General features: G+C 35.7%; 1 protein-coding gene across 14 annotated transcripts in view; it reads left to right on the top strand.

Annotated features, from left to right (window-relative positions):
* DLGAP2 (DLG associated protein 2) overlaps positions 1 to 14,422 on the top strand; it is a 471,424-nt gene that overhangs the window by 217,208 nt on the left and 239,794 nt on the right. For all 14 annotated transcript variants that reach the window (XM_027455147.3, XM_027455135.3, XM_038177139.2 and 11 more), the window contains one exon: positions 6,528 to 6,560. In XM_027455147.3, coding sequence (XP_027310948.1) covers positions 6,528 to 6,560 — 33 coding nt within the window. The remainder of the gene's footprint in view (positions 1 to 6,527; positions 6,561 to 14,422) is intronic.

The following is a 14,422-nucleotide window of genomic DNA, read 5'->3' as shown; positions in this document are numbered from 1 at the left end:
CAGAGGATTTTCTCTGGTTTCAGTATCAAGCAAGAGGATAACTGTGAATGAGAGATTCTTGGCAGACATGAAAAAATGTATCCTATAGGTCTGTCACATCAATATTTCACCTGATGGTATTGTGCAACAGTGAGATATCAACAGAAGAAACAGAAATGGATAAAGCAAAAGGTGTAGGAGAAAAAAATAGACATTAAAAGAGAGAATGAAAAACATTGTTCATAACACAGTCATCTTTTATTGCAACTATTATAGCCACGTTTAGATACAAATATTGGACTAAAATCCTGAAAATGATTAGAAGTCCCACAGCATCACCTTAAACTATGCCTTGTTTTTCAGCTGCCATAAGCCTCAATATAATGCATGGCTACTCTATGTCTCTTTAGGTGTTGTGGACTTCCCCTTCACTGGCATCAGTAAAATGATGTGAAAAAACATTGATGGCATAGTTCCAAAATCTGTTGCATTTCTTGCCATTGGAACCAGTGAAATGAAAACCTAAACCATATCTGCTAAACCTCCTTACTGAAACTCGATCCATTTTTTCACTGCTTTTTTTTTTTTTTTTTAATTATTACTATTAGTTTGCATAAATGAAAAAGGAAAACAAAACAAAGCAAAAACCTAAGGATTGTTTTCGATGAGTCCAAAAAATTATGCTTGTAGTTAAAATTTAAAATCATATAGAGAAGGGTGGCTGCAAAGGGCCTTTGAGAGACAGAAAAGTGCTACAGCAATAAGTGGGGATACAAACTGGATGTGTGGTATTGTTCAAGAGGCACTCAGAAGGGCTGACCACATCCATTTCCAGAATGCTGTACTGAAGTTATCCCTAATGCTGCTCCTCACCTTGCATATGTTTTCTTGTCTTACTGTCACTTCCGTATATTTTGGTCAAAACTCAACCAAGTTAGGCTCCGTAATCTGGGTAGACCCTGCTGAGAGTATAGCGTACTTTAAAGTGTAGTTAACTAAGAAACACAATCCACTGTCTCCTTTAAACTGATTTTGAATATCACTAATACTGTTTTGGCTTAGTCTTATTACATTACATAGCTTGCACAGGTATTTTGAATTGTAATTTATTCATAATGGCTGTTCTGTGTCTTTCATTTGGCCAATATATTGTGTTCTTTATCATGGCCCTTTATAGTGAACTTCATTGTATTTGCATCAACCATACCAAAAAAGCTATTCACAAAGCAAGGAAGAGTGCACATGTTTAGCAGAATAATTTATCTTCACTCTAATTTAAAACTTGATGCTGAACTCAGCTATGTGGAGAAAGAATGTCAGCTTTTACATGTACGGGTTTATGAACTTTAGTTTTACTTATTACCCAGGTTAGACAAGAAAAACTATCAAAATAAAATAAATTTCATATTATTTGGGGGAAAGAAAGAGCTTGTGTCTTCATGATAAATTTGTTTCTTCAAAAGATCCTTCTTATGACCTATTTTGTCAGCAAGTTCTTATATCTGGGAAAATTATTTCTGCTGGCTAGCCAATTTCAAAATGATAGAGTGAGATTAATAATATAAATACAGGTTTTCCTTGTTCTATTGATTTATTGGGTCCCAAATCTCCAAACACTTACCCGTCTTAGTCATTTTACTTTTGAGAACAATGACAAAGAAGCTTCTCACATGTATGAGTGTTTGCAAGAGTGAACATCTTTAAGTGAAGCTGATTAGCAATGTATTAAGAAGAAAGAATACCTCCTGTGAATATATCAGTACAATACTTCAGATGAATCAGATATGTAGAGGCATAATCCATTAATAGGAAATGGCAGAAAGAGATGTTTAATAAATATTCTTGTCTGAAATGTTGGAATGGGTCATGTCACTGTTTCTATTCCATTACAATGTGCAGTAGCTTAAGCATTTTCACTGTAGACTTCATTTCATCCATCATGGTCATAAAATAATTGTATGCCTGAGACTGAGATTTCATGATTTCCTGAAGCTGATCTATGGTCTGGTGACTCCCGAAAAGAGGAACCTTGGTCTGCCTATGTTTGGCCACACACTCCCTCCCGGTCTTGTGCCATATATTAGCACCTTTATGATAGATGGCTGACTTGGGTCAGGGGACTGTTTTTACTAAGACTTGATTTTCTTCATTTGTTCATTTCTGAAGGAGGCAGGTTGCATATAGGCCAACAGTGTTCTCCCATTGCAAATAGGAAAGCTGCCTAAGTGTGGTTTGCCCAATGCGTATGATCAGCAGATTGAGGAGATGGTTTCTTCCTTCTGCTTGGTGCTGGTGAGGCTGCACCTGGAATGTGTGCTCAGTATTTGGAGCTCCTTGCTTCAAGAAACACAGGGAGAAGTTGGAAGGGGTCTAGCAAAAGGCCCTCCGGTCAGGGTCTAGAAAAAGGCTGTATGGTCAGGGTACTTGGCCTACAAAGAAACTAGTTGAGGGAGCTGGGCTAATTTATTCCAGTGGAGATCCAATAGCAGCCTACGACTGTTTGAGGGAGAATTGCAGAGATGGTGGATTCAAAGTCATTTTGGCAGTACCGGGTGATATAACAAGGAAGAAAGGCCAAAAACTGCAGATGGAGAGGTTCAAGTAGGACAGTAAGAGGTCGAGGCAGCATTAATGTAGGCTGCCCACTGAGGCTGCCACTCCATCCTTGGTGGCTTTCAAGACTTGTCTGTCCGAGCCCTGGATAAGCTGAACTTGTGGCAGCAGCCCTGTTTCAGTGGGAGGCTGAGGTCTTCCAAGACCTTCAGAGATCACTTCCAGTGAACACTTCTGTCTTGCAATGAATGTTAATGTGAAGACAGAATCTACATTTAAGACCAGTAACAACACACACACACACACACACACACACAAATACAGTGGGTACTTACAAAAAGTGATTTAATTCATGCTAACACAGGTTTCCACAGCAGGTTAGGTGACTGTTTTTTCCTCTAATTAGAAAAGTCTTTAAGGGCTACTTTAGATTTGGAGCATTAATGCTGAGCTACCCATCCTTAGGTTAGGTGCACTTCAGCCTAAGTAACGTCACTTCAGCTGATGGAGCTGTAAATTTTCCACTGTTGTCATGTCCTTGACTGCTGCCATCCATCCCATCTCAGAACTGAAATTTAAATGAGATTTAAAAGAAAATTTCCGAATTAATACGGGAATTTAGTATTGACCTCTCTTCCAGAGAGATCATTTCTATCAAGATGCAGCAACTTCCAGAGGAACTAAGTTGGAATAAGTTTCAAGACAGGATTAAAGGATTTTAAAGATTTCTGTATTTATGTGTAATGCAAATGTACAAATATCTGAGTGTGATATGCATGTTTGATATGATTTTAGGCTTAGAAACATTGGACGTAAGATTTTTCAACAATTATCATAGAATAGACTTAATTATTTCCCACATCAAGTGCAAATATGTCTTTTAACTGCCATTCATAGTAGCAAAACCAGTGTGGTCTTGATTTTTTTTTTCTCTTCCTATAGTGTAGCTATAATCACTGAGATTTTCAACACAGGCACATGCACACACAGGCTCTGTGGAAGCAATGCTCTGTACATCCTCCCTGTCATGTTGTTCACGTGCCTAGCACAGGGAGTTGTGTTTCTGTTTGTCGCTCAATCGTATGTGTCAAGCACAACAAAATGGGTATCTAGTCCTCCCCCACAGCAGCAGACTATGGGGAGAGGGGAATTTATAAGCACATGATTACTGGTGAATCATCCACGTCCACAAAGTCTGCTTCTTACCAGCACTGCTGTCAGCTTGCAATGATTCCTTGCCTCTGGAAGGATACAGTGATGAATTAAAACAAAATCCCCACATGAACTTTCTCCAAGCATGTATATGAGGTAAGAGAAGAAACACCTGGCCTGCCCGTCAGCACAGGAACTTAAACAAACACCTGAAAGAAAGCCAAAAAAAGCAGTTGCCCATCAGGGATAATGCTGAGAGCTAGCTTTTGGACAACTTTCTGGCACCAGTCTTATCTGTAAGCCTTATTTTGCAGTCAGACTATCTGACCTGCTCCAGACTGCAGCAGTTCTGTGGCAGTGTATTAAGGGACTTGAGAGCATCCAGAGGACAACAAATCTGGTAACACGGCCAGAAGGCATGTTCTGTGAGGAGAGACTGAGGACACTTGGGTTCTCCAGTTTGGAGAAGAGGAGGCTGAGGCAGTCTCGCTATTCCCTGCAGCTCCCTGAGAAGGAAACATACAGAGGGAGATGCCGTTCTCTGCTCCCTGTTCACCAAGGGCAGGACGCAAGAGAATGGCACAGAGCTATGCCAGGGGAGGGTCAGAATGGGTGTTAGGAGACATTTCCTCACACTGAGGGTGGTCAAACATTGGAACAGGCTTCCTAGAGAGGTGGCTGATGCCCCAGGCCTGTCAGTGTTCAAGAGGCATTTGGAAAATGCCCTCATGAATGTGCTTTACCTTTTTGGTTAGCCCTGAAGAGGTCAGGTAATTGGACTTGATGATCTCTGTAGGCCCCTTCCAACTGCACTATTCTATTCAAGTATTGGCACTAAGGTATGTTGGTGGGAAAAGAGGGAAGCTAATAATTTGTACTGTTGAATGGGGACCTTTGGAAAATGGTGTTGAGGGCTGCAAAAAATGTCAAGCAGACTCTTTGGACTGTAGCAAGCCACTGAAGTGGTTGTTAGCAGGACATAGAGGATCAGCAAAAAGCCAGGAGTTCAGAAACCAAGTCTCAGTTTGTTCTTCCTTATCAATCAGGATAATAAAGTGCACACAGACAGGCAGCCCCTCTCAGTCAAACCTCAGAAAGTCTTTGAATTAAAAGTGAAAAAAATCTTCTGAGCTGCTTCCTCTGCATCACTTCGGATTGTGGCAAGTGCATTTTTCATCCAGACGTGGAAAAAACTGTCCTGTGGTATCTGTGACTAATTTTTTTATGCTTTTCATTGGTGAGTTTTCCCAAGCTTGCCACTGGACTGTTGTTTGCAGTTTGTCAATTCTGCTGGGGACACCAGTGAGTCTATCTAAAGATCATTCAACTAGGTGCTTCACAGTGCTGACCTGCATCAAAATTAATTTCTCTCTCTCTCTCTCTCTCTCTTTTCTTTTTTTTTTTTTCTGGCATTTTATCCTGTTTTAAAACTGTGATCCACCTAAGACAGTAGTAGAGTTGCCTGAATTAACATAACTTTTCTCATTCCTTCCCATCATGTATACTAAAATCTCTGATAGTATTAAAAAGCAACAACTAACATTTTTAAAATAGAGGGAAGATGTAGGGTCAAGTACCATTACAACAATGGGTTATTTTGTGATAGACTCTTATCTGTATTTAGAAGTACTTCTAAATAACTGGCAATGTTACAGAAGCACTGTAAAGGTCAATCAACTCAGTGTATGCATTTCATATTTTATGTTTCTGGTGCCTTTTTTTTTTTTTTTTTCTTTCCATAACAACAAGATCACAGCTGAAGTCCAATCTTCTATTTGCCATTTGTTGGAAAAAAAAGAAATTTAACAGGCTTTTGAGTTAAGGGATTTGTATATAACCAGGAATATTAAACCGTTCTTTGCACTTAATTTGTATAAAGACAGATGCACACGTAAATGTGTGTGCATGTATATGCATGTTTTCTTCAGCATACTTTTCGCTGTTAGTTGTCATTTTTCATTCAAATCTTAAAATTCCAGAGGTTTGTTATTGAAACATATACTTATCTGTCTTGAACAAGTCTTTTTCTAGCACTGTCAGAATTATCTGCCAACTTGGTTACAATCCCTGTGATTTCAGTTGATTCTGCTGTTCGGATTCTAAATAAAAACTTTGTTCTTCAGCTTGATATCAACACCTGAAGCAGCTATATCTCAAGCGAGGGATGCTTGAAGTAATTTCCTGTGTGTGCAAATATTTGTACATTATGCAAAATAATTGACAACCAACTTCCAAATAGTGATGTATAAGTAAAATAATACTTGTAAATTTGGAGACCCTGTGGTTATTAAGATGGAGTTGTATTTTCTTCATTTCTATACTTGAATACTTCATATAACAGCACATTGACTGACTTATTTCATTTACTTGTGAAGACTTTAAAGTCTTTCATGACAAAGAAGTATAATAACTTTGTTTCTGTTATTTTCTGCTACCTCCAATGATAGAATATTAGGAGGCTTAAACTTTGAATGGCTGTTGTCGCTTCAGTATTGTACAGCCACAAATACAAAACAAGTCATGTGGAAGCAAAAACTCCTGCTACCTGAATTCATTCAGTTGGACTCTGTGGAGATGATAGTTACATAAATATAACTAGAGACTTATATAGCTCTATTTAGAAAATTCTTCCAGCAAAAATTCTTTTTTGAAAGTTATGTTGCAGCTGTTTAAAAAGAAAAAAAGAAAAAAAAAAAAAAACAGTTGCTGAAAGTAGAAATACATTTTCCGTGCTAAATTTGAGTTCCATAAGGTTTGTTTTATTTGAATGTAATTATGATTTCATAACTCTAGACCGCACAGATCTTAACAAGAAATTATATTTTTTCTCTTTTTCTTTGCAGAGTCACAGTGTACACTCTGTGGGGAGCCTGAAGGTGAGCATATTTTACTCTTCATATTTTTCAAAGCAACTAGTGATGAACGCTTGACTCAAATGATACGTGTGTACAATAGAATGGAAATGGTATCTGAATGATGGGAACCAGTGAAAGACATTCTTCCTTATGTTAGATACCAAAAATGAATTGAATTAAGCTGAGTAAAGCACAGTACATGCTCCAGGCAGGAAATAACTTAAAGGACAAATATTCCATTAGAGCAAAAACGGAAATATTTACTTCTTATTCTTTTATGTGTTTGTCAAACTAATTTGGGGTAAGGGACAGTGTGAAGAAACATTTAAGGACACTACTTTGAGGATGGAAAACAAAGAGATTAGACATAAAAGGGAAATGAGAAAATGTTTATATATTTGATATGATTTACAGAGAACATAGAGGCTAACACTTTTTAGCAGGTGAAGTGAATAAATATTGCTTCTGAAATAAGGATAATTAAGCAATAACTGTTATGCAGTGCAAATATATGCCCAAGTGAAGGTGTATGCTGTTTTTTGTTTTTTGTTTTTTTTCCAAGTGACTAATTAAATGCCAAGGCGAGACCTACAATTTACCTAAATACACATTGCAGTAATGAGATTATGATTTTCGAGGCAGGCCATCATCGAAGAAAATCTCTCTCTCTCTCTCTCTCGCACACACACACACATTGATGCTGTTTTAAAGAAAATGTCAAAAAAAAAATGACCTTAGTTTCAGATCAACCATCTGGAGTCTTTCTAAGAAAAGTAGTCTGCAATAGCAAAAGTAACTGCTGAAGCAAAGTATATTCTTCAAAAAAAAAAAAATTATAGATTCTGTGCTGTTCCCAAAGAGATTCAGCTTTGTATCTTGAATAGTTTCTGTAAAGCAATTTAAAGCTTTAACTTTTTATAAATGTAGGAGGGAGAAGTTAGCAAGAGATGAAATCTAGAAGTGAAAGGCTTTGAGACCTTGCATCTTGTGAAATATAACTCAGTAAATTAAACATCCATTATTGGCTTCTACTTTTATTTTTTTCAGTAGAAAAGTACATTGTTTTAGAATTGGTTTTGACTTTGCATTGCTTTTAGAAACAGTCAATTCTTGATTAGTTCATGCTTACTGTCTTTTATTTGATAAACTTATATTAGCACAGATACACATATGGAAAGTAAAAATAAGACAGGTGTTTATTTGCCTTTCATGTAGTATTTCTTCCATGATAGGGTGGTCCAACTTTAAGGTTAGACACTGGATTAGTTCTGTTTTCTTGCATGCTGTTCTTGCTTTCTAACAATAATTTGTCTGTTTTCATTACTGCACTTTCATAACTATTCAGCAATGCAAACTTTAATAAGTATAAGGACTGTTAAAAAAAAAAAGTGGATAAAAAAAAGTAATAAAACCATTTAACATTTATGTGACTAAAATCTCACAGACAAAAGATAATTATCTGTATTGCCATAAGAACAGTTCTCAGGAACATAATGTTTAGTTTTCAGCTGTGTAGAAATGAACTTTCCCAGTGAATGTCTCCTGGATCACCAAACTCTGCACATTATTACTGGGAATGCTACTTATTAATTCTCTGCCTCGATTTTAAAACATTGACAATAATGTCAGCTTAGATTTGTGACAAGACGCAGAATCTTAAGGTTTTCTTTGTCACATTAGCACAATTTCTAATCTAATACTGAACATTTGCAGAAATTTTGTATGTTTTGTGATGAAGAAATAGTTGCTCAGTAGATATTATTTCTCTTTTTAGAAGGCAATTCTAAAATAAATTTTACATCTTTGGTGTATGCATGGAAAATTAAGAAAAAAAACAAACACCTCAAACCTCAAAAAATATAATTTTCCTTTGGAACTATATGGTATGGTCTCATAGTAAACTAAATGAGTTGCTAAGAAAACTAGGGAAGAACTCAGAAATCATCTTTTTGGATTTACTTTGGTTTTACTTGGAATTTATGACTGTTGTCTGTAGCTTTCTTCAGAAATTTGAGATGCCCTGGGGGTTATAGTTTGAACTTTTGATATCTAAGAAATGTTCAAAAATATCAACCAGTCATAGATACCACTTGCCTCCATTTTTTTGTCCTTCCTTATTACCTTAAGCACATTAATTTACTTTAGTATATTAAGATGAATTTTCAAAATAGCAGGACAAATATGACATGGCATAGGCCTCCTCTATTAATTTCCAAAATGTTAAGTACTTGTTCATGAAATAGTAGGTAGATGTGGAGGAAGTTCCCTGATTTGGAAGAAAGGGAGACAAGACTTCACATCTTACCGCATCTGAATTCCTCGGAAGCCGTTTATGCCATTTATTGAAAAACCTACCAGTTACTAGGGGTGAGTTTCTGAACAGCATCTTCTGCTTTGTATAAGAAAGTTGGTTCCTGCCAGGAGTTGTTCATTGCTCCTCCTCAAGTGAGTGTGACATGTTACAGACACACATCTGACTCTTTGCAACAGCCAGTGTTCTCTGTTAGAAGGACTGGTGTAGTCATGAGATGTTTCAGCACAGTTACTTCCATTAATACTCAAGCAGATCTAGTTTCTGTTCTTCCTAAGTCCTGCCATTATTCACAGAAGTTCAGGAAAGGATTATATTAACAAATATAATTTGCTATATTACCAAAATTGCAAACAAGTTAATTTTGTGACAGCTAAGATTTCAGTAGACAACTCTGTCTTCTCAAAGACTGTGAAAATAGAAGCTTTCTTCCAGACCTGTTTTATATCCTTCACAACTCCAGTAGTGACTTACTGTTTCTATTCATGGTTCTTTTCTTCAGTATTCTGGTATTCATGGTTCTTTTCTTCAGTACTCAGTATGATTATTCTGTTCCTTTCCTCCTTAAAGATAAATGTGCAGTCCTGTTCAATACCAGCATTTTCAGCATTTTAATAAAAAGTCACCTCTACTGATTCTTTGACAGCACAAGCTTTATCTGGAAAGTGTGGTGTTAAAAAGAAATACCTCTGCATGGATACATTTCTAGTTAAGTTTGAGAATTAATATAAATTCTGGTTCTGTCCAGTCTATCACCCATTTCAGCAGAAGAAAATACAGATAATGATTCATCTTGCCTTAGGAAATCTTTTAAGCCAGTGGGAACTAGAAGCTATAGGTTGCTGGATTCATGTAAAACATCATTGTATGCTCTGCTTCTACTTAGACACTTGTGTCGTAAGTCTAGGAAGAGCATGGAAAAATGTTTTTCTCCAAGTATCTGTTGCTGGCAATCATGGAGGACAGAACACTGGGAGCACTGGCCTTTGATCTGACCCTATTAATTCTTATGGGCTTGTGTTCTTATCAGTTTGAATTTAAAAAATAGTGGCTCTGAATGGATTTTTTTTTTTTTTATAGCCATAGAAGAGAAAACCTGTGTTAACTTTGCTGTAGGTATTAAGCTTTCTGCACTGTTACTGTGATGCTGATAGCACTTTCCAATTTATTTAGAAGTATTACATGATGTAAATGAGATTCTCTGTGTTGAAGCTCCTGATGCATTATGAAAGTTATAGAATACTCTGAGCAATTATGCAGAGGCTGTGGAGTAGGTAGTAGGCAGTTCAACCTATTGTTCTCTCTGTTACCTGGTACCTCTTGATCTTGCAGTCTACATACGGGCTGTAATATGCATATCTCATTCTACCACAGATATAATCTGGCAAATATCCTTTCAATTCCACAGCACTTAGTAATCAAGTCTAGCTCTCCAAAAAGATACTGATATACACAAAGGCTATGAGTAACAGTACTTCTGTATTTTACTGTGATCTGCTTTAAATGCATAGAAAGAAGACAACTTTCATTATGAACAGTTCAGTGAAGACGTCTAATTAGGATGGTAGTTAAAGAAAAACAAAATAGTCGTATTTGTAAGGAAAGAGATGGAGAGTACAATACAGTACATTAAAGCATCACTTGTGCATATTAGAAGTACCCTATCCTGAAATACTGAGTTAAATCTTTGCTGCCCCCCACCACCAGAAAAGAATATAGCAAAGAGGTTAGGAATCTAGGTATATAATAAACTTGGTAAAATATATGAGGAGCAGTCCCATGTGAATGAACATCAAGATGGTTTGCTCTGTGTAATTTAGAGAAAGAACCATTAAAAGAAAGCAAAATATACCTACTGCATGTTTCTGATAAATGATACATCCATTTTCTATGGGATCATGAAAACCAGGCATTCCAGTTTTGTAATATATCCTGAGAAAGAAAATATTCAAAAGCAGAACAAGCATAACTTAGAAAGACAAATACAGATGTGGAATTTGCTGCCACAATGTGACTTTTGAGATTGACTTCAAGTTCAGTTAGCACTGGATGTTTCAGTGAACAGTAAGAACTTTCCTAAGGATCTGGGATAGGAAGAAGTCTCACTATTATCAGTAATGGCTTTATATAAATAAAATAACTTCTTTTTTAATAGATAAAGCATATGCTTCCCCTAGGGGTAGGTTATTGTTTCATAAGCCATTTATTCATCTTTGGTTTTGATTAATTTGTTAGTGACTGTAGCCAGAAACTGAATGTCCTACTGGGCCTGCTTTGTTGCGGAAATCTTCATATTCTTTCTATGAAAGCCTTGTGAGTTTCTGAAAGTCAACCTCTAAAGAATGAACTAGAAAGATTCCCCCTTTCCTACCTCATTTAGGTGAGCGGGTCTTTTTAACTATGTTCATGCTGTGGGGTAGCTGTTTATCCAAAGGTTAAGGTTGAGGTGGAATAGAATTACCAAAGTGGCAGCCAGAACTGGAGTCTTACACATTATCCCAACTTAGAGGAGCTAACAATGAAGTTAGGGATTGCTTAACAGTCTCCTGTAGGCTTGCAAAGAATTAGAAGTCCTGGGCAGAAAAAACCAGAAAAATTTTCTTTCCCACAAGTAACCATCTTCTCATATTTAGCACTGTAGATCCAAAACGTGTTTTTGCAAAGCTCTCCTAAGGTCAGAGAATCTATATGCTGGACAACTCTGTCATTCACTTCCTGGTGCTTTCATTTTTTCCTTTCTCCTGTATGCACTTATGTTCAACAGTTTTCCTAGGAGTATTTCCAGATAGTTCAGATTATTCCTCATTGTCTTACATGCATTTTGGGCTGTGGTATGCACCTAGAGTTTGAAGTAAGGTCTCCCATTATTTCTTGTAATTAACTGGCACAAGAAATGGTTGCTAGACTTACTGGCTTCAAGCTTGTGATACCAACCCTACAACAGTGCCTTTCTGTCAAATAGTAAAATAAATGTTCCATGTAACAGCACAGTCTAGACATATTTCTTGATGTATCTCAAAATGAATATTTTTTTTCTATATGCTTTTTCTTTTAAGTTAACCAGTTAATAGTTTAAACAGCCAGTGCATAGATAATGCACGATTCCTCTTTAGGACAAAAAAAAGTAAATTAAATTATCAGAAGCTTAAGATTGTCCTTTGCTGTTGATTTGTATTTTCAAACTAAGATGCCAACATTATTATTCTGTTGGTGAGAAGAAATGAGTTTATGCAAAATTTGTAGCCGTTACAAGAATGCTAGGGAGTACATGACTCATTTATCCATACAAAAAATTATGTCAATTAAATATATAAGGCTTTTTAATATGATTAAAAGTTGAGGATGCAATTAAGTAATTATTTTTAGTAAAAAAAAATAAATTAGCGTTTATTATTAAACCAAAGGGTACTGTTGTATTGAGGGCATTTGCTCAGAAGATGCATAAATTATTCAGCAGAATTTGGGAAATACAAGAACTTTAACTTTTGATTGTAAATAATTGACAAGAACAACAAAAACCTCTTGCTTTCTGAAGGAAAACTTGGCTTTTTAGGATATATACATGCAAATGTCAATATCAGAGTGGTGGATTTGTTTCGGGTACTGCCAGCTTTGGTGCCATCTGTATTTCAGTTAATTCTAGTGTATTGGAGACTGAGGGGAAAAAAATCTGTTTTGTTTGTTTGTTTGTTTTGTTAAGATAAAGAATTCTGGCCAGTAGGCAGTTCAGAAAAGTATCTTAAAATTGGTGATACATCTTAATATTGACAGTGCTCCATCTGGGTAGTTCTGGCTCCAAATATAAACATTTCCCTTGGTATCTAGTGGAAAACTGTTACAGGCATATTAATAACTCCAGAGAATTTTGCTAATCTTCATTCCACTAATCTTAGCATTCAGTAATCCACACTGAACACTGGCAGTTTTACCAACATTAGCAATGACTTTCAATAGTCCTGTACTCTTTAACCTTTTTATACTTGCGTTGTATTTACTGCGCCAACAATTATCAGTATCAAAACCTGAAGTTTTTACTGGAAGCAAATTATGTTTCACAACACACAATCCTGACATTTTTAAGGAAACATTAATACATAATAAAATCCACTTTGCCTAATTTTATTATTGCTTATTTACCTACTATTTCTAAAAATATTTCATATTATTTGGTTAAATTGGAAAGAATTTCTTGTTCTGTATATGTACCTGTTAAAATAGATATATAGATAAGTGTTCCTGCTCTCAACCTGATAATAATTCATAGTTGTTATTTGAAGTGATTGACATAATTCCACTTCCACCTTTATTCTGTCCTGTATGAAAGATTTTATGAAAATACAAAGTCATAGTCTTAAAGTGAATTTTGCTTTGATCCATTTGCATGCCAGTTCCTTGGTTTTCAGGAATAGTCACATTTGTATGCCAGTGTGAACTTCATTGCTAACATTTTAATAATAGGTTCTGGTAAAATCTCTGATTGTATAAAACTCGCTTCTGATCAGAGTATGGCTGATATATCTGTCTTTTAATGCTTTAGCTACTTCTCTCAAAGCAGAGTAGTTTGATTTTTCATGGGAAAAAGGTTTCATGGAAACCTTTTCAAGTTGCATAGAAATGTATTGCTATCATTCTCCATTGTGTAATCTGTAGATTTTTTTTTAGTAGATTTTTTTTTACGCTTAGAGCAAAAGGAAATATGCAAGTTATGCTAGCCATTTTTTTACAATAAAATAATCTGAAAAATTTGGAGAATGTACGAACCTAAATATCTTTAAATCTCTCTCTGACTAGGCTAATATGTCTGATTTTAATCATTAATTTCTTTAGTTATAGTTACAAGTTACAGTATATTCGTCGTGTGTATTATGCTTAAAGAATGCTAAAGTTAAATATAAAACAAAGAGCTGAGATGTGTGTCATGATTTTTAGGAAGGACTGAAGTCAGGAATGGGATATTTAAAGGACTAGAACCTATATAAGTCAGCTGTGAGGTATGATGGTCTCGATTTTTATGTTTCTTTAAAGGAACATTTTGTAGTAACTTAGGAACAAACTTTTTTTTAAAAAAAATAAAACTTCTCAGGTTTCTTTTAAGAAAATAAATGATTTTCTTTCAAAAGCATTATTGAGGCCTTCATTTCTCATTTATATTTAGAATAAATTAAAGTCATTGTTCGGTGTTTTTTTTTTTTTCTTTCTCATATGTATGTGAAACAGCTGTACTCAAAACAACACGGTTGTCCTTGTTTTCTTTTCATCTACCAATTCACTCTCCTGGGTTGTGCAAACAAAAAACAAAACAAAACAAAACAAAAAAAAGATTTAATTTGGACAAATACGATGTAATCCCAAATGCAGAAAGTATTATTTGTACATTCACTTTACATTGTTGTGATTAAAAAACAAAACAAAAGCAAACACAAGAATCATCTCATCTTTCCTGCTCCATTATAAATGAATAAATGGAAAGCTCATTTGATTTCTGTGTGGGAAGAGCTGGTCTCAAAGGTTATTGTCAGTGCACGCTTTAGGTTGCATGCAGCATTAGTAATGTGAATATTCCCTCTGATAA

The sequence above is a fragment of the Anas platyrhynchos genome, chromosome 3 (assembly GCF_047663525.1).
Source record: "Anas platyrhynchos isolate ZD024472 breed Pekin duck chromosome 3, IASCAAS_PekinDuck_T2T, whole genome shotgun sequence".
NCBI classification, from domain to species: domain Eukaryota; kingdom Metazoa; phylum Chordata; class Aves; order Anseriformes; family Anatidae; genus Anas; species Anas platyrhynchos.
The sequence above is the reverse complement of the archived record's forward strand: the minus strand, read 5'-3'. Positions and strand labels throughout refer to the sequence as shown.